The sequence below is a fragment of the Phyllobates terribilis genome, unplaced genomic scaffold (genome assembly GCF_046119375.1).
Source record: "Phyllobates terribilis strain yellow unplaced genomic scaffold, ASM4611937v1 Scaffold_3__8_contigs__length_932513732, whole genome shotgun sequence".
NCBI lineage: Eukaryota > Metazoa > Chordata > Amphibia > Anura > Dendrobatidae > Phyllobates > Phyllobates terribilis.
Window position 1 is genome coordinate 285,117,521 of NW_027362763.1, and position 24,837 is coordinate 285,142,357.

At 42.7% G+C, this 24,837-nt stretch overlaps 1 protein-coding gene across 2 annotated transcripts in view; it reads right to left on the reverse strand.

Moving 5' to 3' along the window:
* Positions 1-963: 963 nt before the first annotated feature.
* Positions 964-24,837, reverse strand: part of LOC141259228 (transient receptor potential cation channel subfamily V member 5-like) — a 265,010-nt gene continuing 241,136 nt past the window's right edge. Inside the window, exons 13-17 of one of the 2 annotated variants that reach the window (XM_073674833.1) lie at positions 17,247-17,412; positions 11,243-11,309; positions 9,683-9,714; positions 9,256-9,365; positions 964-2,917 (exon numbers count right to left, since the gene is read on the reverse strand). In XM_073674833.1, the coding sequence (XP_073530934.1) occupies positions 2,767-2,917; positions 9,256-9,365; positions 9,683-9,714; positions 11,243-11,309; positions 17,247-17,412 (526 nt within the window). In that variant the 3' untranslated portion in view covers positions 964-2,766. Of the gene's footprint in view, positions 2,918-9,255; positions 9,366-9,682; positions 9,949-11,242; positions 11,310-17,246; positions 17,413-24,837 lie in introns of both variants that reach the window. The other variant, XM_073674832.1, reaches the window with a different exon arrangement.

Genomic DNA, 24,837 nt, shown 5'->3' on the forward strand with positions numbered 1-24,837 from the left:
TGATCTTATCATTGTTGATCCCTGGTCTCTTGTTATCTACATCAGTAGCACAGACTATCACCCTCACTTTCCTACCAATTGATTATCACACTTTTCTGGTAGCCTGACACCCATGTTACAAGACAAAAAAAGGAAAGACATTGGGGCTCTTAATAAAAACACAAAATTTATTGTATAATTTGAGACACACTGGAAATTTTTCAATTTGAATTTCTGAACAAAAAGAGCTTTAAAACCAACAGCAAAACATTTCACATTGTGGAAGCTTTTCATAGAGTGTGGAGATTCCTACTATTTTACAAACAGTATGTATTCTATTATTTAGTTCACAGTTGTTAAAAGGTTTTGTCATCAACGTAAATAGGTAAAATTGTAAAGTCCTTGTAAAATCAAGCAACTTCAACTCTTAACAAAAAAAATTTCCCAAGAATGGGTAGAATTTTAACTGTACAGATTACTGCAAGGAGTGTGCACCTGCAATAAAGGTGGTTGCACTAGACTTCTTATAAGAAGTAGAGCTAATGGTTTACTTTATTACCCATCCAGTGACAGACTCTGTTTGTATGAAATGGCTTTCTCATCTGATGCATCTTAATTATTATTGCTTTTATAATAAAAAGCAAACAAACAAAAAAACGAAAACAAACTTAAAATCGTGGTTCAGATCATGTAGGGTCGGAAAGCAGTGGCACTTTAAGTATGTTGGACTACATAAATCCACAGTGGGGAAAATAAATATTTGACACACTGCCGATTTTGCAAGTTTTGCCACCCACAAAGAATGGAGAGGTCTGTAATTTTTATCATATGTACACTTCACCTGTGAGAGACATAATCTAAAAATAAAAAACAGAAAATCATCTTGTATGATTTTTACATAATTAAAAGTCAAAGGCAAATTCTGTCTCTAACCATTTAAGTGTACCTACGATAAAAATTACAGACCTCTCCATTCTTTGTAGGTGGGAAAACTTGCAAAATCGGCAGTGTATCAAATACTTATTTTCCCCACTGGATTATGTGACATGCAGAAGTAGTGCTGTTGCAGAGTGTGACATGCAGAAGTAGTGCTGTTGCTTTAAAAGCATTCAGCAACTATTAGAAGTAACACAAGCACATGAGACATGAAGTGTTGTGCTCCAGAAGCATCCAGCAACTAGAGGGGTTAACACAGTCACAGGAGAAGGAGTGTTTTAGCAGAGCCCCAGGGGGATTGTGGGGAAGTTGTTTACTCTCTGGCTGAAGCCAAACAGAAAGGTGGTGTGTGTGTTCTGCATCTGACAGAAGTGCCCCTGCAAGTGAAAAGGATTCAAGTCAGGAGTGAAGCTAAGCACAGGTCAGGTAGAGTTCCTGAACTAGCAGTGCAGAGTATTGTCAAGCAGAAAGATAAGGACTGTAATAAATGGTGTCACAGGGATCATCTCCCTCAGCAACCCCCCCCCTCCATCTCACTGTGCTGTAAAGAATGCTGTGTTCATTAATGTGCCTTTGCATTAGAACTGTGCTGTCCTGTACTACTGGGAAGACTGTGAACTGCTGTGCTGCTAAGGAAGCTGTAAGGTTTGTCACTGGAGCCTGTTGCTCATAAGACTTAACTTGCACTGGCTGTGTGGCTTCTTATTAAATGCTACTGTTCTACCGTTTATGAGGACTCTTGTCAAGTGTGTCTGGTTAGCAATTGAAACAACCTACATATCTGTGCCTGAGGGTCAATACCCTTGTGTGCCTGAGAGAAGATGCAGCACATGGTCTATGGTCGCCCTGAGTAATACTATACTTCAGTATTTTGTACTTTACTATAGTGAAAAATTTATCCCATTTATAGTGGGTGTAATAATGGTGGGACAAGGGTTACTTGGGCTACTAGGAGTAATTATGCTGGTAGCCACTATTCCGATTTTTTTCTTGCACCCATAAACTTGAATGGCTGAGTTTAACGCAAATTCAGAGTCAAGTAACAACATGCTGCGATATTTTTCACAGACGGATTCTGTCATCGGTCATCAGCGCTGCCCTATTGAATAACATGGGTCAGTGTGCTATCTGTTAAAAAATCGTATAACGCTTGTCTGATGTATATGCTGGTGTGCACAAGCCCTAATAGAGCCAGACTGGGGTGCCAAAGGCCCTCCAGTAACCAACTCCAGGGCCCCACTTTTCAGCTACATATGACCATGAACTGGGTAGATTGTTACATGAATAAGATGCTGCCTTTGTATGTACAAAGTGATTCAAGTATATAGTGCAAAGTACTGCTCATATAAGAGGGTGGTGGCCCACTCCTGCACAGGGGCCCTCCGGAGGATTCTCCTGTTCTCCTGTGGGACAGTCTAAGCCTGGAGACAATACTAATGCTTTCAGCACCCATTTAGATCAAATGAATTATTTGAACCCTCATAAATTCTTGATTTTGAATTCCTAGAATTTACTATAATACAGAAATATTTCCTCTTAAGGCACTGACATGAATAGGCAGAATGTCAATAAATTAAAAGTACAATGGCTTAAGACATGTAGAAAAACCTATATTGCTGTAAGCCCACTAATCTATTGTTTGGTATAATTGCTTTGCAATATGCCCCAAATCCGTCATATAGCATGAGCCACTCTCATAAACTTGGCGCATCTTATGTCTGGTCTAGTTTTCAGCTGACTAAATTTAAGACAGTAAAAATCAATCTACGCGTATGTTCACACATACCATATTGAGAATAACATGTCAATTATATGTTATCGTTGCAATATACAGGCTTGTAGGTAGGTTTCTTATAATACAGTTATTTCCGAGGTATCGTGCATGCTGATAATCAGAGAAATGTTTTTTCTAATCATGTTCCAGCATAACACAGACTTTTTGCACAGCACCACTGGAAGTTTCATTTTTTCGGTCTCATTCTCATTTAATATTTCTTCAACCCTAAAAGAAAAATAATAAAATATTCTTAACAAAAGATTGGCAATATTGTAAGGTACCATGAATATACTTAAATAGCACCTATCACTTCAATTGATTTCTTTTTTTTTTATGCATCTCATATATCCCATTAAACGTGCTGAAGATTGATGGGGGTCTGGTTCCTGAGGCCCCCACCGTTTACTTGAAAAACTGCGGAGAAGCCCTCACTTCAACAAGCTGAAATGCTCAGCTCCTGTATGGGTGTGCGCACAGAGCAATGTATGGACGCATAAACCTTGATTTGAGCCCATACTGATGTTGGTGCTGGGTGCTTCTGCTTGCATGGGCTGCGTACTTCTGAACACGCTTATGCACAATTAGTGGGGGTCTCAAGAACCGGGCGAAACCAATTTACAGCACATTTAAGAGATTGTAACATATCAAAAATCATTGGCAGACAAATAAATAAATTTAGCCACAGGCACACAATTTACATACAAGTAGTAGTACGGAAAACACTGGCAGTGATGATCTCCTGCTGATAAAACACTGATATTATTGAAACTACAGTATGTAGCCTAGTAATTGACTAGTCTAGTTGATGACTGTTGTACATTTCTGCCAGTGGCGTATGCCCATTAACAGATGCACCCAATTCATTAGGTGGCATGCACCGCTTAATGAATTTTATATACCATACTTTAGGGAGCCTATTCAGTAAGACTGGAGTGCACAACGCCAGTCTTAATGGATCAGCCCCTATGTGTAAAATGTTAGACAACATTGAAATATACACATTTGGTAGAAATCTTAAGAGACCAAATCTGACTATTAGGCTACGTTCATGTAAGAGTGGTGGATTGTACTACTGTGTTCCTACCCTGAAGACAACAATCTCGTCACGTAAATAATGTCACGCATTTTATACATATATTGTGTCATGTGAAATGTTAACATAATATGCATAGTGCGCAGCAGCGGTATAGGACATAAGATAAGATACAGTTAATGTTTGGGACTAGCCCACAGTGGGAGGAGATTAGCAGGGTTAGAAAAGGGACTCACTTCCTGGTGATTGGTCAGATAGGGAAGTGCAGTAACAAGGTCAAGTTCAAGGGCAGTGGGCTGCTACTTCCAGCATGTGCCAATTGTTCAAGGCAGTGGGAGGCCGCACTAGAATCTAGAGGACATTCCAGAAACGTGAGGAACCCAAGGCCCTACATGGGGGCTAATGGGAACATGGACGCGGAACCGTATGAAGGGAACGTAGTGGTTCCACGATGCACTGCACAACTGGACTGGAAATCCCTGGGGCCTATGCAGTCAGTGGGCATAGGGATAGTCCAGAAGGAACGAATCGTAAGGCTGAAGATGTGTCGTGCTAATTTATTAAAGGATAAGAAATGAGAAAGTGCCCTATCCCACATGTTACAGGCTGATGAACTTGAACTGTCCAGTAAACTTCTGTTTGTTGAAATGAAATTGGGGTCACCTGAGGTGTGCTCCTGAAGATGGAGGCCTGGAGATGGCGGAGGCCTGCGGCCTTCAAGTGAGTGTGATGCACCCCACACCAGACAGTATACTGGGACACGGTTTTACTGTAAAGTGCCAGGGCGTAACGGGACAGCAGCTTGGTCATGACTACTGCTCTCAGTCAATTTACATTCACACGGCAGTATTTTGATTAGTATTTCACATAAGTACTTGTAAGCCAAAACCAGGAGAGGAACAATCAGAGAAAAATTATAATAGAAACATGTACGATTTCAGCATTTTCGGCCAACTCCTGGTTTTAGCTTACTGATGTGAAATACTGACCAAAATACTACCATGTGAACGAGGTCTTAGGATAAGCTATAGACATTGATCTCTACATACATAATTATACTCTAGTTGTCTATAGAGTAAGCTACGTAAATGTAGAGCAAAAACTGTATGACAAATGTGGGTTTCTGGTACATTGTGCTGTTTAACATTTAGTGGCTTGAACAGGAGATGAGGACATGCTATAAAAATGCAGAAAAAGTAATTTAACAGGGACATTGTTCAGTAGAACGTGAAACTGTGATAAGAATTACAGCATATATAAATAAAATGTGAAAAAAAAATACTCACTAGAAATGAGCGAGCACTAAAATGCTCGGATACTCGTTACTCGAACCGAGCAATTCCTAATGATCGTTTCAAGTAACGAGTATAATGGGAGCCAATGGGAAACCCGAGCATTTTTCCGGCAGACGCTGTAAGGAGCTCTGGGGGGCTGTGAAAATGTTGAAATGGATGGAAAAACTTCTTAACTGAAGGAAAAGAGCATGGGGAAGACCCTTGGAAGCATCTCTGACTCCCAGATCGCTGCTGAGAACAATGGTGTCACGCTTTTACTCCACTTTCAGGACTAACAATAAAACATTCAAAATCGATGAGAAACATTCCTTCCTGTATAATGACTTGTATATAAGGCAACATTTTAAAAGGATATAAAAAAATAATAAATTTAAGTAAATCAAAAATACATTTTTCGTTAAAAATAGGATATTTTTGTGTAATTTATGAAGGAAGCAAGAAGTGCCAACAATTAGGGTACTCAGATACGCCCTGTGATAGACATGAAGGAGGGCCTCATACACATTCTGTTCAAATTGTTATTTAGTGTTACTCATAAAGGCTATGCACTGAGTGCAAAGCCTGCCAAAAATTACAAGCAGGGTCATCCATATGTCCGATAGTAATTTTTTCAACATATATTCCACAATGGCCTTCTGGTATAGCACTATTTTAGTAGAACTCTCCGCCTCAGGAAGGAGAGATGCAAGGTTCTTCTTGTAGCATGGCTTTAGCAGGGTGAACAACCAGTACTCTTTTTTTGGTCAAGATAAATGTAACGCGATGGTCACGAAAGGCAGTGGCACATAAAGTCGGCCATATGTGCAAGGTCCCTGCAGCCAACATTTCCCTGTCTCCACCATGATGATCACTCTTCATCAACTTCTCCTCTTCATTCCCCTCCTCAGCCAATCCACGTAGGAGAGACGGGATGAATCTTGTGTGTGTACTAGCTTCTTTTCCTATCAGCCAGCTCCTGTTCCTCCGCCTCTTCCTCAGCCTCCACCTCCCTATTGTTACCCAGACCATGCTGAGCAGATCAGATAAGGCTGAGCTGAATAGTATCTCCCTGTCTAATGTCTTCCTCCATCTCCACCTGGTCCGCATGAAAAGCTTCATGTTTAATTGTCAGCAGCAACAATTTAAGTTGCACTGATGATGGCGTCATCACCGCTGACCATCTTTTTGGAGTCCTTAAAGTCTTGGAGAACCGCACAAATGTCAGACATCCATGCCCACTCTTCAGTTGTTATGTGCGGAGGCAGACCAGAATATCAACGGGCATGTTGGTGCTGGTATTCCACAATTGGCCTCTGCTGCTCACAAAGCCTTGCCAGCATGTGCAGTGTAGAATTCCAGTGCTTGGTGACATCGCACACCAGTCGTTGAACCGGCACTTGCATGCACTGCCGAAGCACTGCCAGAGTGGCGGCAGCTGTAGCTGACTTGTGGAAATGGGCTCTGACGTGTCGTACTTTAACCAGAAGCTCTGGCAAATCTGGGTGTGTTTTCAGAAACTGCTGAACTACCAAGCTGAGCACACTGGCCAAGCATGGTACGTGTGTGAGCTTGCGAAGCTTCACAGCCACCACTAAGTTACAGCCATTATCACACACGACCATGACTGGTTGGAGGTTCAGCAGCGAAAGCCACAGATCTGTCTGATCTGTTATTCCTTTAAGTAACTCTGCCACAGTGTGCAGTTTGTCTCCTAGACAAATTAACTTCAGCAGAGCCTGTTGCCCCTTCGCTGAGGCAGTGCTGCAGAGCTTCCAGCTTCTGGCTGATGTGGACGACATGCTCTGAGATAGCACATCGGAGATGGAGGATGAGGAAGAGTAGGAGGGGTTGCAGGAACTTGTGTAGGAGGTGGAGGAAACCCTAATAAAAGTAGGGCCAGCAATCCTTGGCATCGGTAGCACATATATTGTGCCAGGGTGGAACTCGGCCCCGGCCTCCACAATGATCACTCAGTGTGCCATCATGGAAATGTAGCATACCTGGCCGCAAGCAATTGTCCATGTCTCGATCGTTAAGTGGACAATCTCAGTAACCGGGTTGGTAAGGGGAAGGGTGATATTCCTGGACACATGCTGGTAACAAGCAGGGTAACAGTACCAAAGGATGGCTGCCACCATGAGTTGGCGGATATGCTCCATGTCAACAAACCTAAGTGGCAACATTTTCATGGCAAGCAGCCTGGAAATGTGCTCATTTAGCATTTGCGTTTGTGGGTGAGTGGCTGGAAACTTTCTCTTTCGTTCCAAGGCCTGGGGTAGGGAAAGTTTAATGCTGTGCTGGGACAAGGATTTGGAAGTGCTTGGTGATGGTGTGTCAGAATGTGCAAGGACAGGTGCAGGGCAGGAGGCATCTGCACCAATGTCATGGACAGGCAATTGGGAAGCAACTAGCACAGGGGTAGAGGCAGTAATGTCACCCACTGGCATTAATCATGGACCCAGGCATTCAGCCCACTGAGTAGGGTACTTAGGTGACATGTGCCTGATCATGCTGGTGGTGGATGGGCTCTTATTGGCAGGCACCTGTTGTTCTTGGCATGGCACATGTTGCAAGTGACCATTTTTTTGTCTCAAAACTCACTTTAAAAATGTCCCAGACTGGGGAACACCTAACTGATGGAGAAATTCAAGAGTGTCATTGCTTTGAGGAACAGTTGCAGCCATCTCCCTCTGGTCAACCCACTGCCTCTTCCTGCCTGTTTTGGTGCTGCTGATCCCTCCCCCTCGGTGCTGCTGGCCTCACTCTGCATGCCAGCTTCCCAGGTTGGGTCATGACTTCGTTATTCACCACCTCGTCTTCCACCGCCGCACGCTGGTCCTCCTTACTTATAACCTGAGTTATCGGCAACTGTGTCTCATCATCTTCTTCCTCCTTAAACAAAATTTGCCGTTCCCCACCATCATCTTCTTGTAACCGTGGATGCTCTAAGTTTTGTGCATCACTAAACAGCATCTTCTCCTGTCCGTCTTGGACCATGCAGGGTGAGAGGCCACAATCAATAAACAATGTTGTAAAGAGCTCCTCGGAGTATCCTGGGGTGGGATCACTAGTCTCCTGGGACTCAACATGGTGGGAGGAAGGAGGATCAGGGTGAGGATTAAATGATCCAGACTGTTGGCTGATGAGACTAGACCATGTGGAAGACTGGGTGGTGCGGCCAAGCATGCTGGAAGCATTATCTGTTATCCAACCGACCATCTGGCTTCAGAAGTGGTGTACCGTGCCTCCCTGCAAAGTGGGACAGATATCTATGTGTTGTGGATGGGCGTGTTTCTTGTGCTCCAGCAAGAGGCATAGTTGCACCTACCACACGTCCTCGGCATCTGCGTGCACCATCATCAGCACTTCCACTTCCTTAAGCATTTTCTAGTTGCTAGGTCTCTTGAAACCAAGTTTATTTTTTAATTTAAAAAAAAATTTGGTCACCTGCAGCAATCAAAGAGGGTTTTTTTAGAGTTTAATACCACCGTAATGTAACACAAAGCACGTAAAAGTGTATGGGTGACAAATTCAATACAGAAAAAAAATGTTTCAACCCTTTTTTGGAGTGTTCTATACTACCAAAATGTACCACAGAGCATGTAATACTCTATGGATGAGTAATTGAATTCATAAAAATGTTTCAACGCTTTTTTGGAATGTTTTATAACACCAAAATGTACCATAAAGCACGTAATATTCTATGGATGACAATATAGTCAATTTTTTCACCTAAATAAAAAAGAATGTGGTCAACTGCCGCAGCTATATATTTAGCAACGGACTGCAAAGCCTTAAACCCTGCTTAGAGTCTGAATTCTGCCACTCTCCCAGCTCCTGCAACTGTCTCTCTCTAGGCTAAAAGCAGAATGTATGTGATACAAACAGCAAAGCACAAAATTATCCCTTAGAAGAACTGTTAGCATGACTACAGGACTCTGATTCGCTAAACTGTGCAATGGCGTCTGCGTGCCGAGTCTGGTGGTGCCTGTCCTTTTATAACCCTTGATGAGGTCATACGGCCAGCCAATCACAGTAATGCCACTACCAAGATGGCTACGACATTACAGTGATTCACAGGCAATCCCTGTATGCTTATTGACTGTGTAACAGGCGCCAAACTTGCGGGGTGGGAATTCGAGTTTGAAATTCGAGCACACGCTAATGTTTGCCGAGAGCCAAGCACATCCGAGCATTCAGATGCTTGAGTGATATCCGAGTAATACTGAGCACGCTCGCTCATCCCTAATACTCACCCAATGTACCATTTTTGATCATCTAATCCCAAGGAGCTCCCAGGTATTCCAGTTCGTACTTTGAGAAATCTTGGGACACGACGTTCTATCAGCAGAATGGTTGCAGCAACCTGAAATGAATCAAAATTTAGACTGCTAATTTTGTTCAGCTCAACATGTCTTTATGGTTTCTATGAGAGTTTTAGTTCACCAGTGTCATGATAATTAGTAATTACTTGTAATTAGTGGTAAGTCAGCATGAAATCTTAAAGGCATTAAACCAATGTTACTACTATGTGGTGAAATATCTTCACTATGTCTGATCAAGTCCAGATACGTTTTTACTTTGAAATATTGATAGTTCTTTAGAAGGAAATGTTTTTAGATATGCCATAATGATTGCTGAGGTTTGTGGCAACCACTGATCTAGAGAATGGGGTCCACATACCTGTATTTTCCATAATTCTTCTCTTTCTTGTGCTATTCGCCAGTATGTATTGTCCATCATTGCAATGAGCATGTTTAGCAATAGAAGGTAGACAAAAAGCATGTACACTGAGTATGCAATGTATAACAGAGGGAAAGATGTGTATGTAGAAATCTGCAAGTCAGTCAGTCCCATCATCATTTCAATGGCAAAATACAACATCTTAGCAAAGTCATTCAGAAAAGGGTTTGTTTCTAGTTCCAGTGTCTGATACATAATATAAAAAGCTGTGGAAAACAAGATTAGATTATATCTATGGATATTTATTTGCAAAATTACAAATCATGTCTTATAACTTGGAGAACTTATAATACACCAGTTTTCTGGTATCAGCAACAATTAAGATAAATTCCAAAAATCAAAAAATACCATTAGACATGAAATACCAAAAATAAAAAAAGCATTACTGCCCTGTTAAATCCCCTGCTACCCCTTATATACCAATCTGGGGATCCTGTCTCTATCTACTTCCTTGCTGTAGTCATGTGCCATCTATCCACTAGACCGGCACAAGATTGCTGAGACCAGTGATTGGCTGTATCTATTATGTGGATAAATTCCAAATTACTACAATTGGGAGTAACCAAAAACCATGAGGAAGAAACAATAGTCAGTGCTGGAGTGGCAGGAGATGTATTGTATCACATAAGTAATAGTTTTTGTGTTATTTAACCTAATTTTTGTTGATCCTGAAGGCCGCATCAAAATACATGCAAAAATTACACACAGTTCTGCTATTGGTTCTTCGGAGGTTTATTATATTTGATTATTTTTGTATGAAACAGTAAAATATTTTAATAAATTTAACTTTGTAACTTATTTTACTATGTAAGGTTGAATCTTCCTCACCTTTATGCCAGCACAAATTTGGTAGATCAATAGTTTCATAGTTTTGAGGTTAAGAGAAAACACAAGTCTATCCAATTACCTAACATGGAATCTAGGACCTATAACTTGTAATATTATATTTATCAAGAAAGGCATCCAGACCGTCCTTGTACATTTGTAGTGAATCAACCATTACAATATCATGTGGCAGAGAGTTCCATAGTCTCACTGCTCGTACAGTAAAGAATCACTGCTTTCTGTAGTTTGCTTAAACTACAGAAAGTATATTCATATACAATATAAGGGCTTTTGTGTGGATGTATGCTGTAATGTTTGATATGTAGCCAGTGGTAGACCGTAGATTTCTTTATTCTAACATCCAATTGCCCAAAATGTTTGATAATCTCCTATTAGGCCATAATACCTAGCGCTTCAATCTAAATATGTACTGAACACATTTCCCTTTAACTAAAATGCACCACTCAATTTACTAAAATATATATAAACCAAATGTTTTATGTCATTAGAACTAGATTAATTATATCTGCTATTTGTTGTGTAGACAATTGTGTAGATTTGTAATAATACAGTTTTTCTATTCTACTTCTTTTTTACTCTGTCTGCTTTAAGTGAAATGCTAAATGATATCAAAGTTTTACATTGAAATAAAGCATAAAACCAGTCATCCCTTACCAGAGCTAAATCCGATTATAATAATGAACACTAAGCAGAACCAACACAGAAGATCCGCAAAGATTAACTGCAAGAAAGAAGATGGAAAAATAAGGCTGTGCCAGTAAACTTCAAGACTGAACAAACAAGCTGTTACTATTGGATTATCCTCATTAGATGACTAAGAAAAAAAAACTTTTAGGGCTTTAATTAGTAAATAATTTTACTGATAGATTGTATGTAGGAAAGCCATGACTAATATTTGCTGAGTCAACTTTTTGTTTTTAATTAATTTTCTTGTTAACTTCTAATCCTAAATATTAAAAAAATATATTTTATTAAATGCTCTAAAAAGTATTTTACTTTTTGCAGCAATTATTTGTGCTATTGAGCTGCCCTTTCTAAGTTGGGACAAAAAGTTGCATCTATAGCATCCAGTTTGGAAGTTACAGAGAACTGATTTTGGTCACCTCATCACATAGGATGTAGAGTGGTTTCAAGGTTATACAGGTTCTTCTCTATTCTCTTTTCCCTAATGTCTGGCAATCTGGTGTATACATAATGCTCCAGATATGAGTACCAAGTCAAGTTTAATTCAAGTTTAATTATAGCAAAAAAGTAGAAGTTCAGGTTACAACTGGAGTATGAATTGAGAAGAGAGACCTTACAATTTAAGATTCCTAATCAAGCCATACACTTTTGAGATTTGTCAGCTGAACACTTTGGATCAAAGCTATTCCTCCTGTCCACCTCATACATATACAAGTTCGACTTGTATATGCCAGCAGCTTATCTTCTCCAAGAACAAAAGATTGGATGTCTTGAATTCAAACAAAGTTGAGACACCTTTTACATTAGACAGATGGTCAGTCAGTCGGTTGGTCCCAACCAAATTGACAGATTTAACAGACAGTAATCTAATGTAGCAAACATGAAAAAAATGTAACCAGCTCACCCGACACGACTCTAATGCTTCTAAAGCACGGAAATCCACTCTGACCATGTGTGAATGTCCATGCAAGAAAAGGTAGTTGTCTCCTGTGTCTGGTAAAAAACTTGACTTTATTAAAAAATTGATTATGAGCACAAAGATAACCACAAAAATAGTTACCCATTTCAGATGCACTTCAGCGTCCATTGTCCAAGCTGGACAAAGGACTCTGGAGTGCGTCTGAAAAGCGGAGCTATTTTTGTGGTTATCTTTGTGGTCATAACTTTGAAATCCAACTGTTTTAATCAACTTTCTAATAAAGTCAAGTGTTTTTTTTATCAGAAGCAGGAAACAACTACCTATTCTTACAATAATCTAATCTAATGTGTATGGACACATTTGGTGTACCATTAATGTGTCTATTCAGAAAATCGCTGGTTCATAGCAAATTGGGTTCTAATATACACTGCTCAAAAAAATAAAGGGAACACTTAAACAACAGAATATAACTCCAAGTAAATCAAACTTCTGTGAAATCAAACTGTGCACTTAGGAAGCATCACTGATTGACAATCAATTTCACATGCTGTTGTGCAAATGGAATAGACAATAGATGGAAATTATTGGCAATTATCAAGACACCCAGACCACATCTGAGTACCAATACTTTCTGCCTGATGTTTTGGTCACTTTTGAATGTTGGTTGTGCTTTCACACTCGTGGTAGCATGAGGCAGACTCTACAAACCACAGAAGTTGCTCAGGTAATGCAGCTCATCCAGGATGGCACATCAATGCGAGCTGTGGCAAGAAGGTTTGCTATGTCTGTCAGCGTAGTGTCCAGAGGCTGGAGGCGCTACCAATAGACAGGCCAGTACACCAGGAGATGTGGAGGGGGCCGTAGGAGGGCAACAACCCAGCAGCAGGACCGCTACCTCTGTCTTTGTGCAAGGAGGAACAGGAGGAGCACTGCCAGAGCCCTGAAAAATGACCTCCAGCTGGCCACAAATGTGCATGTGTCTGCACAAATGGTTAGAAACCGACTCCATGAGGGTGGTATGAGGGCCCGGCGTCCACAGATGGGGGTTGTGCTCACAGCCCAACACCATGCAGGACGCTTGGCATTTGCCACAGAACACCAGGATTGGTAAAGTCGCCACTGGCGCCCTGTGCTTTTCACAGATGAAAGCAGGTTCACACTGAGCACATGTGACAGACGTGACAGAGTCTGGAGATGCCGTGGAGAGCGATCTGCTGCCTGCAACATCCTTCAGCATGACCGATTTGGCAGTGGGTCAGTAATGGTGTGGGGTGGCATTTCTTTGGAGGGCCGCACAGCCCTCCATGTGCTCGCCAGAGGTAGCCTGACTGCCATTAGGTACCGAGATGAGATTCTCAGACCCCTTGTGAGACCATATGCTGGTGTGGTTGGCCCTAGGTTCCTCCTAATGCCAGACCTCATGTGGCTGGAGTGTGTAAGCAGTTCCTGCAAGATGAAGGCATTGAAGCTATGGACTGGCCCGCCCGTTCCCCAGACCTGAATCCAATTGAGCACATCTGGGACATCATGACTCGCTCCATCCACCAACGTCACGTTGCACCACAGACTGTCCAGGAGTTGGCGGATGCTTTAGTCCAGGTCTGGGAGGAGATCCCACAGGAGACTATCCGCAACCTCATCAGAAGCATGCCCAGGCATTGTAGGGAGGTCATACAGGCACGTGGAGGCCACACACAATACTGAGCCTCATTTTGGCTTGTTTTAAGTACATTACATCAAAGTTGGATCAGCCTGTAGTGTGTTTTTCCACTTTAATTTTGGGGGTGACTCCAAATCCAGGCCTCCATTGGTTAATAAATTTGATTTCCATTGATGTTTTTTGTGTGATTTTGTTGTCAGGACATTCAACTTTGTACAGAGCAAAGTATTCAATGATAATATTTCATTCATTCAGATCTAGTATGTGTTTTTTGAGTGTTCCCTTTATTTTTTTGAGCAGTGTAGATATAGTTAATACTTACAGCTTAGTACTGTTCACAAACAAATTTGACAGATAAGTCTGTTGCTTTGTCCCATAAAATGTGATGGATCCAACCAATAAAGTCTACTTCTGATGCCAAAAAGGCATTTATCCACCCTTGTTACTTTTTCTGCATGTGTCTCATGTGCACTATGACATTCATGATACTGGCTATAGATTGCATACATAAAGAATTTGAGAACCCATAGGAAAATAACAAATTACTTTCAAGGCTCCAATACACATTAGATTAATTAATGTTGCTGATTGATTGATCGTTTAAAGAACTATCTTAATGCCAACACAGCTGTACACATCGTAGTTCATATATCCTTTATATTCATTCAACCCAGGACCACACATGCTCAGTGATACCGGTCAATGAATGAACGATCTTTCTGGAAATATCCTTTCAACTAAAGATGATTTTTGGCAGAATGATCTTACTTTGCTCAAAAGATCTTTTGTTTGACTTTTGTCGACTTCAATTGATATGATAATGGTCTGTGATTTGTCGGCTAAAATGATCAAACGATTGATTTGATTGAAATTGTTCAGATTTCATCAACTTTAATCAAATGTCTAAAATTATTTGGCTGATTATGTAAACTCATCCATGTAAAACTTGTATGTGCAAACCAGTGTTGCCAAACGACTCAACAGTTTTTCCTGGACCACTTAGTCAAAAATTATGGTAGGCCCACAAGAGTGTAAAGGTGGAGAAGATGACGTAACACCGTCTCTGAAAATCCCTGTTTTATTGTGTGTAAATTGTGTTTTGTTCTGTATTTTACCCTCATGTAAGCTGCAGTTTCCTGTTAGGCAGGGGTGACATGGTTAACTGTAGGGCCAGCCCAGAGTTTGGGAGGAGTAATGAGCACTGGTGTTTTAATTACTTGTTTTTAAGTAAGTCTGGAGAGAGGGATAGAGATAAGAAAGGACACCCTCAGAGGGTTCTGTCATCACTGGGTGTGTGAAGGAGCAGACCTACAATGGGGCATGCTAAAGCAAGCAATCTACAGTGGCGGCAGTTTTCCTCATAGCAGGCAAGTTGGGGCACCTAATGCAAGAGGATTTTGAAGCAAGTCTCAGTTTTAGCCAGACCTGGAGATCAGCAGTGAAAGGATACGGGGTCAGCCAGGCTGGGGCACATCATTAAGGTGGTAGCTAGTGAGAGCTCCCTTACACCGTTCACAGAGTGCAGTTAGGTTGCAGTTGGCAGAGCGTAACACAGTGACCTGTGTGGCCCTGCCTGTACCGGGAAGATGGAGGCCCCCAGCATAACCTGTTATGCATATGTAAAGTTCTTCATAAGTAATGTGCCGCCATCCAAAATCTGTAAGAATTTGCCTCTGTATTGTGCAGAAGAGAAAGCCAAGCATTGTTCCTGCTGCCCTTGTATATATGTTTCAACTTAAGTAAACAAGACTTTATTTTTGCAAAAGCGTCTGTTTTCTTCATCGTGAAGTTAAAGGTGTCCAGTGCTGCACATGACGTGCCAGAACTAAACCTGAAGGTGTCCATAACAGAATCGCAACCGCATGTACACACCCAGGGAACCCTATGTAAGGTGTTTAGGGGTGCAAAATTAGATGTCAGCCAAATTCCCCCCTTACAAGAGAATATATCATGTCCCATGTATTCCAAGCATAAATATAGGCAACAACTTTTGGCCATGCCCGTTTTATCTTACACTTCCATATGACTGGTGGTCAGTGACCCTTCACTTTAGAGTATGGACACACACCTTGACAATTTTATACTCCATAATGCTCAAAAAGACCCCAGAGTAATTAGAGTAGTTGGAGTAGTTAAGAATGGATGTGTGTGTGTGGAGAGCTCATGTAAACTGCTACTGAACATGTGCTACTAGCAGGCTGCATGGACCTTATAGCAGATCTATACAGACTGTATCCACTGTCCATCCATCCTCCGCTCCAAAGTACATGTCAAGTCCTCCCATACCACACATGGTCACAGTCTGCAAGTCAGAGACAGAGTCTTTCCTCATTATGTTCTTTGGAGGTTCTGAACCCCTTGGACTTTCCCTCTCCCATCACAGTTATTCAGCTGCTATGCTATGACCTGTGAATAATGAGAGCATGAACACATCTCAACACTACTGTGACTGTGCATTCCGGAAGACTTGATAAGAAATTACTGTAAGTAAAAGTTGAGATGTGTAGGCGCAAGTAAAATGTAGCCAGCCATTGTGACTACATGCAACAACATATAAAGCCACTGCCTAAGAAGCTGCTGGCACCACCGCTTCGAATATTTGTGAGAGTTAGTTACTGAAGGAAGACTGGGAGACCGTCTTAAGTTTGGAGCTAACTGCTGTATGGAGCAGAGCGCTAAGTGCAGGAAAGAAGCCGGTGATCATCACGCTCAGTGTTCATAGGCCAAAGATTCACAGAGCTTTACTAACTCGGCTCCTTCCTCTCCTTGCTTGTTATTCTGGCTTTGTCAGTGTGCTTGTACTGCACATAGCCTTTGGTGAATGTTCAGTACAAACTTCGGGAAAAATATTTAAAAAATTCACGGATGATGCTTTTCACTGCTGGACACTATGGACGGCAGAAAAAAAAACACCTGTTTTATGTTAACTGTCTGTAAATTCATAGACTGGTGCCAAGCCAGTGTAAACTAATAATGTAGAAATAAACCTTTTATTTTTTTTCTGGGGTAATATTTTTTTACAAATATGAACAAAAAATGCCAGTGGAAATAGTAATGAAAAAGAAAACTTGGAAAAAAAAGACAAAAGATAAACTAAATGTAAACTTGATAAATTAAGTATGAAGAGCCAAGGTCTGATTTCAGTAGGAGGTTCGTACATCCCTTCCGGTAGGAGGGTTGTACATCCCTTCCGGTAGGAGGACAAGCAGATCCCTCTGGTACTAGTGTGAATTCATTCTCGTGTTGCTGAGATGGTTCCATGATTTCCCTGTGTATTGCATACAGTCATATATATGGTGCTGTCTATTTTGAAACTCCTTTTAGTTTATTTCCAGGAAAACTAGTGACGTTAGTTATTTTCTGCTCTGTTTCCATTACATATACAAGCTTCTTACCTTCTGAATCATTATTGAAAATTGGCCCAGCATTTTAAATCCTCTGGCAAAGTAGATTGAATTGCACCATCCAATTATTAAAGCCAGAGAAAGTGGAATTGCTTCTCCCTCGTGTCCTAGTACTCGCATTATTGCTGCAGAGAAAATTAACAGCGAATAGCCCACCCTATGGAAAACACAAACTTAGTTATTGGGCTGGTGGAGGATTCTTCAGGCATCAGACAGCACTGCACAAAACCATTGACAGGAGATGTATGTATTTGATCTATATCTGATCCGCTTTTTGAATTATTCTCTATGTGCTGCAATATCAGGGCTGCTGTATAAATTAATCAAAACTGATGGAAACAAATTAATCTAACACGCCGAGGCCTAAAGACCCTTGTGTTCTCCAGGCTGCCGATTCATAATGCAGTCAGTCAATTTGGAGTCTATTAAGCTCCAGTGACATAAACTTGCCACAATGACAATGTGCCAGACAGCTTATCGTTCTGACATATTTATAAGCAAAAGGAGATGCGTTACTTTGGATTAACATAGTAATCAATTGGATTGCGGGTGCTGGCAGACACTGTGCTCTTTATTAGGGTTAATGGTTTCGACTCTATTGAAAGACAAAGGAGTTGTGTGAATTTCCATTTCATTGCTTTGAATGTGCAGAGCGGAATGGGTAATCCCGTGCATATGGGAGATGATAAACATGGCTCGATTTGCTCGAAAAAACATAATGCTCCTTGATGATTGGAATAAAAGATGTTTCTTCTTTATGTAAAGCTGGCACCACAGCAAGCTATGCAGAAAGCGCATTGGGTAGTTGGCACGGCAAGACAGTATTGCCACACTGTTCACTGAGAAAAGCGGAAAATATTCTTTCTATCAACGTAAATTCACTTCTAAGAAACGAGTCAGACAGCTGTATAACTAGGACGAGGATCGCAAAGCAAGCCTCGGACTGGCCATCGGCTCTTCTGACCCATGCGTGACAGCATGTATTCCTATGCAGCTGTCACGCTCAGGTCAGGAGAGCCGATGGCCAGTCCGAGCATTGCGATGTGATCCTCGTCTGAGTTACACGGCCGTCTGACTCTTCCCTTAGAGTAATAGAATTCTAGTGGTTTAACTGAAGCAAAACAAAAATGTAGCTGCCTAGTTCAAACTTAATTTATTTCCTCCTGAAGTGCGACATAAAATTGTTAATCAGATCATTGTTTCATTCACGTCATCTAACTTGTAAATATCTAATAATATGTTTTATCCATAGTGTAAATCAGATCTGTCACCAGATTTCACGATACAAACTGCATAAATTATTAAATATAGCTATTAAGTCCAATGAGACTGGTGTACTTATTTTGAAAATTCATGTCAGAAAGGCTGGACAATCCTCAAACAAAATGAACATTTTATGAGTTCAACTAGAACCAGGGAAACCTTCACAGCAAATTATACAGACATTCTTACATGGCTTTTCAAAGTAAGAATATTAGTCTATTCAGGTCTAAGGTCTAATTAATAATGTGTTTCGAAATATGGTGACAGATTTGCTTTAAAACCTTCCCACAAAAGAATGTATCTGTACATACAGATTGCAGGTAGTTTACTGCAATCAGGCATACAGATACATTCTGGGAATGGCGGGGGAACAGGAGTTGTGGTGGTCTCATCAGCAGCAGATGCTGGCTGTGATACACAGCTAAGCTCCCGCTGCATGTGCTGGGAGCTAACTCTGCTGAAGGAAGATTGTAAAATTATGACTCGAAGACCACAGCCCCACTATCAGTATTTTTTCTCAGGAGTGGGAGCCAAAACCAGGTGAGGAACAAGCAGAGAAAAGGTATAATAGAAACAAGTACACTAATTCTGCATCCACTCCTGGTTTTGGCTCCCACTCCTGAGAAAAAATACTGACCCAATACTAACCAAATACTGATAGTGGGGCCATGGCCTAAGAATATGGTGACACAAAAGCAAATGTTGTTTTTTTCCTTTAAAGTGTATTTACTGTACAAAAATAATAAGACATAAATAAAACTATATAAATTTGATATCGCCAAAATTGTTCTGACGTACAGAATAAAGGTAGCACTTTATTTATGCAGCACGGTAAATGGTAAAATTGTAAACGCAGAAATACAGTGGCAGAATTGCTGTTTTATTTATATTTCTCCCTACAAAGAGTTAATAAGTTATATGTACCTCAAAATGATGCCACTGACAAATACAATTTGTCCCAAAAGAAACAAGTCCTCGAAGAAATAAGTAATCAAAAAATATATATATAAAAGGTATGGCTCCAGTTCCTGGAACATGACAATAAAAAAGTGAAAAAGGGCAAGGTTTTCTGAGATATTGTCGGAATTTTCTGATAATGTTCTTTACAGAAAGATCTTTGCTGGACTGGCGACAATAGAACAACTTCTTTTCAGATGAGGATGGTCTCTCATTGCTTGGGTAAAATGAGTATTCATTGTTACAATTTAAAGGGTGGGAGTGAAGGGGTTAACTTATTTGAAAATAAGAAAGGGGTAGATCTTTGGTGGTGTACATGCAAGGAGCCTGGTTGGTGGGGGAGGAGTTTGGGGGCAGGGTTGTGGGGGGGCTATTTAATTGGTAGGGGAGGAATCCTATCTTCTCTTGCTTCCTGGATCCAGCTGCTGCAAGACTCACAGGACACAGAAGAATGGCAGACCTATAGGACATGGTGTGGGCCGCCACTGCAGTTCAAGGGGCCCAGGTGGTGCAGGACAGGAGCAGCTTCTTGTGGCTTGCACATCCCCTCCGGTGGTAGCGGTGTGTCCATCCACCCCCAATGTGCGAGCTCGGAGGTCACAGCCACAGGAGCGCTACTCTCCTGATGGCTCAAAAAGGGACAGAAGGCATCCCAGGAGCCCCCTCGGGGACCCTCTGAGGCTGGAGGAGAGTGGCAGGCCTACCGGAAGTGGGCGTGCCTGCCCTAAGGCCTACTTTCAGTTCGCGGCCTGCTAGGCCCTAAACCAGCGTAGTGGTGGCCTCCGGTAATGTGCCGGTCAGGGGTCAAACTCAGCAACAGGGGGCCTCTTTGTGGTCAGCGGGGAGGCTTGTGGCCGGCTTTAAGAGCTTTGGACCTGTACAGCGGTGGCCCTCAATGATGTGCTGGCTGGGGGTTGAACCCAGCGTCAGGGGGACGTCAGAAGACTTCCCTGCAGTCGGCAGGGAGGGTCGCAGCTTGCCTCTGTGGTGCAGCCTGTCAGGATGTAGTCGGTGGTTGCAATGGCCCCTGGTGATGTCTCGGCTGTGGGCAAACTCTGGGTTGGAGAGGGTCTGAACGGATCTCCTGCAGTCTGTAGGGGGAAGCCAGTGCCTGCATACGCGCCGCCGATGGGCGTGGAGTTCCGGGGGTCTGGGATCCAGTGGGGCTCCCTTATCTTGCGGGGCTTTCAGAAGGCGTTCGGCAGGGGGAAGGAAGCATCCAGCTGCTGGAGAAGAGCTGGGCGCTGTAACTGGGGGGGTTGACTGCAGACGGATCCTTCTGCGTTCCCCCCAGTGCTTGACGATGACAGCAGGAGTCCACAGTATAGTGGTGAAGACGGCGAGATCTCTCATGATGAACAAGTCCCAGCAGGCAATGTGGCGGCTGTTCCGAGGTTATCGACGAGGCAGCTTGGTGAGGAGGTAAATGATTTACATAATGTGGGGGCTTTTGCTAATGATTTGGTGGTTAGTAATATTGGGGTAGTTTCACGGGATAGTCAAGGCCTTAATGTGGGGGCATTGAATTTATGGGGTCAGTTATTGGGTGTGTTTCAGGGTTTAGTGGCGGTGCAGTCAGAATCTGGTGAATCGCGTTCCCCGGTGGGAGCTTGGCTGAGGCCTGTAAGTTCTGGGTCTGAGGTTGGGCAGGCTATGGCAGTTAGAGTGTCGAGGTTGAGCAGCAGAAAGGTGCATTGGCTATGGTGGCGGAGAAAAGCTCTGGGGAAAAAGAGGATGAGGTTGTGCGTATGGATGATAGGGCAAAAAGTGAAGTGTATATTTTCTTTGAGGGCCCGTTGGGGGCACATTTGAACAAGGAGGTGAGGGATAAGATATGGAAGGGAGGGTATGTGGAGCTATTTTCATTACTCCCATTAGAAAAGTTTAATTTAGACAAGGTGAAGCCCAGTGATTCTAAGAGAAGGAAGAGGAAGAAAAAGGTAGGTACCGGTTAATTCATGATCTTGGCCAGTGTGATAGGGGAAAAATATTCTAAACATTGTTCCACTCTCTTTGGTTACATGGATGCAATTGGGGAGGCGTACTGGGTGTACGGCGGCCTGGCTTGACTGCGGTGTGATGAACAATTTAGGCCGAAGAAGGCTATGTGGCCATGTATGCGGTGGGACCATAAGGACATATCCTTGTGGATGCACCTGATGACTGCCCCTGCCTCTCAGCCCTTTCGGGGTGGTGCAATGAGCTCTGGCTCAGCGAGCAGGTCTTTAGCGTCTCAAAGAAATGGGTTTTGTTGGCAATTCAATGAGGGACAGTGTAAATTTGGCACCTCGTGCAAGTTCAAGCATGAGTGTTCTGGTTGCAGAGGCAGTCACAGTTTGTCCAAGTGCTTCAAGCTGTCAAAGGGTAAGCCAGGTGAAAGTGTTGGAAAAAGGAAGGATCCCAGTGAAGGTTATAGTGATGTTTTGGTTTTTAAATTTGTACCTGGATTTGGAAGGGACTGAGTTAATTCGTTTAGGTTTTTCAGAGGGTTTCAGGATCCCGTTTGATCCTGGAGCACCAGTATTTCGGCCAGGTTATTTAAATTTGGCGAAGGAACATCCTGGGGTACTTAAAACAAAACTTGAATTGGTTCACATGGCAGGTCTATTCAAGGACCCCCGTTGCCTAACTTGAGGGTTTCCCCACTTGGGGTAGTTCCAAAACGTGAACCTAACAAGCTCCGGCTTATTCATCATTCATCGTACCCAGCCGGTGTTTCAGTTAATGATGGTATTTCTCCGGAGTTATCGTCCGTGACGTACGTGTCATTTGATAGGGCATTGGCTTTGGTGAGGAAATCAGGGTTGGGGGCATTGATGGCAAAATCTGACCTTGAGGCGGGATTTTGTTTGCTTCCTGTGCACCCCAACTGCTTTCATTTGTTGGGGTGCATGTGGGACGGTTAGTTCTGCGTTGACCGTTGTTCACCTATGGGTTTCTCCATCTTTTGTGCTTATTTTGAGGCCTTTAGTTCATTTGTTGAGTGGGTAGTGTGAAATGTATCTGGTATTACCTCATTAATTCATTATTTAGATGATTCCTTTTGTGTTGGTCCTGTGGGGTTGGAGGTTTGCTCGATGTTATTATTCACATTAAAGAAGGTTGCATTGGCATTTGGCATCCCATTGGTGCCAGATAAGACAAAGAGCCCTGCCATGATAATGTGTTTCCTTGGCATAGAGATTGACTCCATAGCAATGGAATGCCGGCTTCTGGAGGATAAATTGATTGATTAACGCTCATGAGTAGCGGCGTTGAAGCAAGCTAAGAAAGTCCGTTTGAGGGTTGTGCAGTCTTTGTTAGGGAAATTTAATTTTGCTTGCTGCATTATGCCAATGGGCTGTGTGTTTTTCCTGGCGTTTGACAGTCGCTATCACGAGAAAAACTTCCCTGACTCATTTTGTTTGCATTAACCAAGAAATTCAGGCTGATTTAGGTGTTTGGGATTTTTTTTTTGAGAAGTACAGTGGGCATACCTTGTGGATGGAGAAGGAGGTGTCTAATAGTTGTTTTCAGCTTTATATGGATTTGCAGGTTCCACTGGTTTTGGCGCAATTTTTCAGGGACATTGGTGTGCAGGGCAGTGGCCAGAGGCGTGGCATGTACCAGGATTAGTAAGGAACTTTACGATGTTGGACATTTTTTTAATTCTGGTAGCAATGGAGCTGTGGGGGTCAGACTTTGCGGGAAAAAAAAGTTGTGTTTTCATTGAGACAATTTGTCCATTGGTTATGCAATAAATACGCTCTCTGTTAAGTCACTCCCGGTAGTGGCAAGTTTGCGTCATTTAATGTTATGGAGTGGAATGTATGTGTAGTGGCTAAACATGTTCTGGGTGTGTCAAATGATGTGGCTGATGCATTGTTCCGGTTTCAGTTCAGCAGGTTTCGGAGTCTGGTACTGTGGGTGGACAAAAGGGGTGCAGAATGTCCCTGCTGGCTGTGGAACGTGGTAAGGGTGTGATTATCAGTCCAATTAGGCAATCGGTGACCGATGCTACTTGGTGCCGAGATAAACATTTTTTTGGGCTGAATGGGAGGAGTTTGGTAAGGAGGAGGAAGTTAGTTTGGGTGACAAAGATAGGGTATTTTTGTTATTGACCCTTGTGGGTCAGTATTTTGTGTCTGGGAAGTCGGCATCAGCTGTAGAGACTAGCAGCGTTAGCCTTTTTATTTAACATACAAGGCGTGAGTGACTTAACAAAGGATTTTTAGTGAAACAGGCATTCAAGGGTTTTCGAAGGGGAGTGTATAGTTGTGACAAGAGGCAGTCGGTCTCCTTCGAATTGTTGGGTAAGAGGGTGGGTTGTTTAGGGTCAATTTTATTTTCAAACTATGAGGTACAGTTATTTGAAGCGGCTTTTTATGGGGCTTTTTGCATCAGCGAGTTTTATTAGCGCGTCAAAGTTGGTGGTAGGGGGGTTAATGATAAGTAATGTTTGTCTTTTAGAGGGCAGGATGGAATGCTTTTTATGATGTTCAAAAACGGATCAGATGGGGCATGGTAAGTTGATTGTGTTGTACGCAGTTCCTGGGCATGAGGTGTGTCCTTTTATTGGAGTAAGATGTTTCTTCGTTATTAGGGGGGTTATGACATATGGATGGTTCTTCCATGTCAAAATATCAGTTCATAGCCATGTTCAAAGAATGTTTGTTGTGTTTGGGTGAGAAGCCTGCAGAATATGGATCACATTCCTTTTGTACTGGGGCAACTGAGGCTTCTGTTACGGATCCGGGTGGTGGAACCTCTGTACTGCGGTGCAAGGAGGGACCAGAGGGGTGTAACTAAGTATCTACTCGGCCTGACCAAGGTCGCACGGCGGCTCAGTCGACTCCGTGAACCAGGGAAGGACCGAGCAGAGGGACCAGGTGCCACTCTGGGACCGACCTTGTATGAGAGCAGGTGACTCCGACGGGTCAGAAGGCAAGAACTGACCGGTACAGCGGAAGAGCACGGCAGGCAGGCTGACGGGTGGTCCAGGTAGTCAGGTATGCTGATTCGGCTGATAGCCAGACTGGTGCTCCGGGTAGGCAAGCTGGTGGGCACAACAGATAATAGGCAGGTGCTTCTAGGTAAGCAGGCAAGTGGTCACGGCAGGTAACAGGCAGGTGCTTCTGTGGCACCCCTGAGAGTTCGGTCGCCACAGAGGTATTGCATCTCACCCAGAGGTGTGGTATCTCACTCTCAGGTAAAGAAGGCGTACAGCTCAGGACCCTAACACCTGCATCCAACACATCCACTTCAGCAGGGCAGGTCAAGATTGCTCCTACGGGAGAGTACAGTCCCTGGTCCCTGGCTGGAGTGGAGGGGAACCTAGTAGAGGGGAACCATGTAGTGGGTGTGGGTGGAGGACGTAGATCAG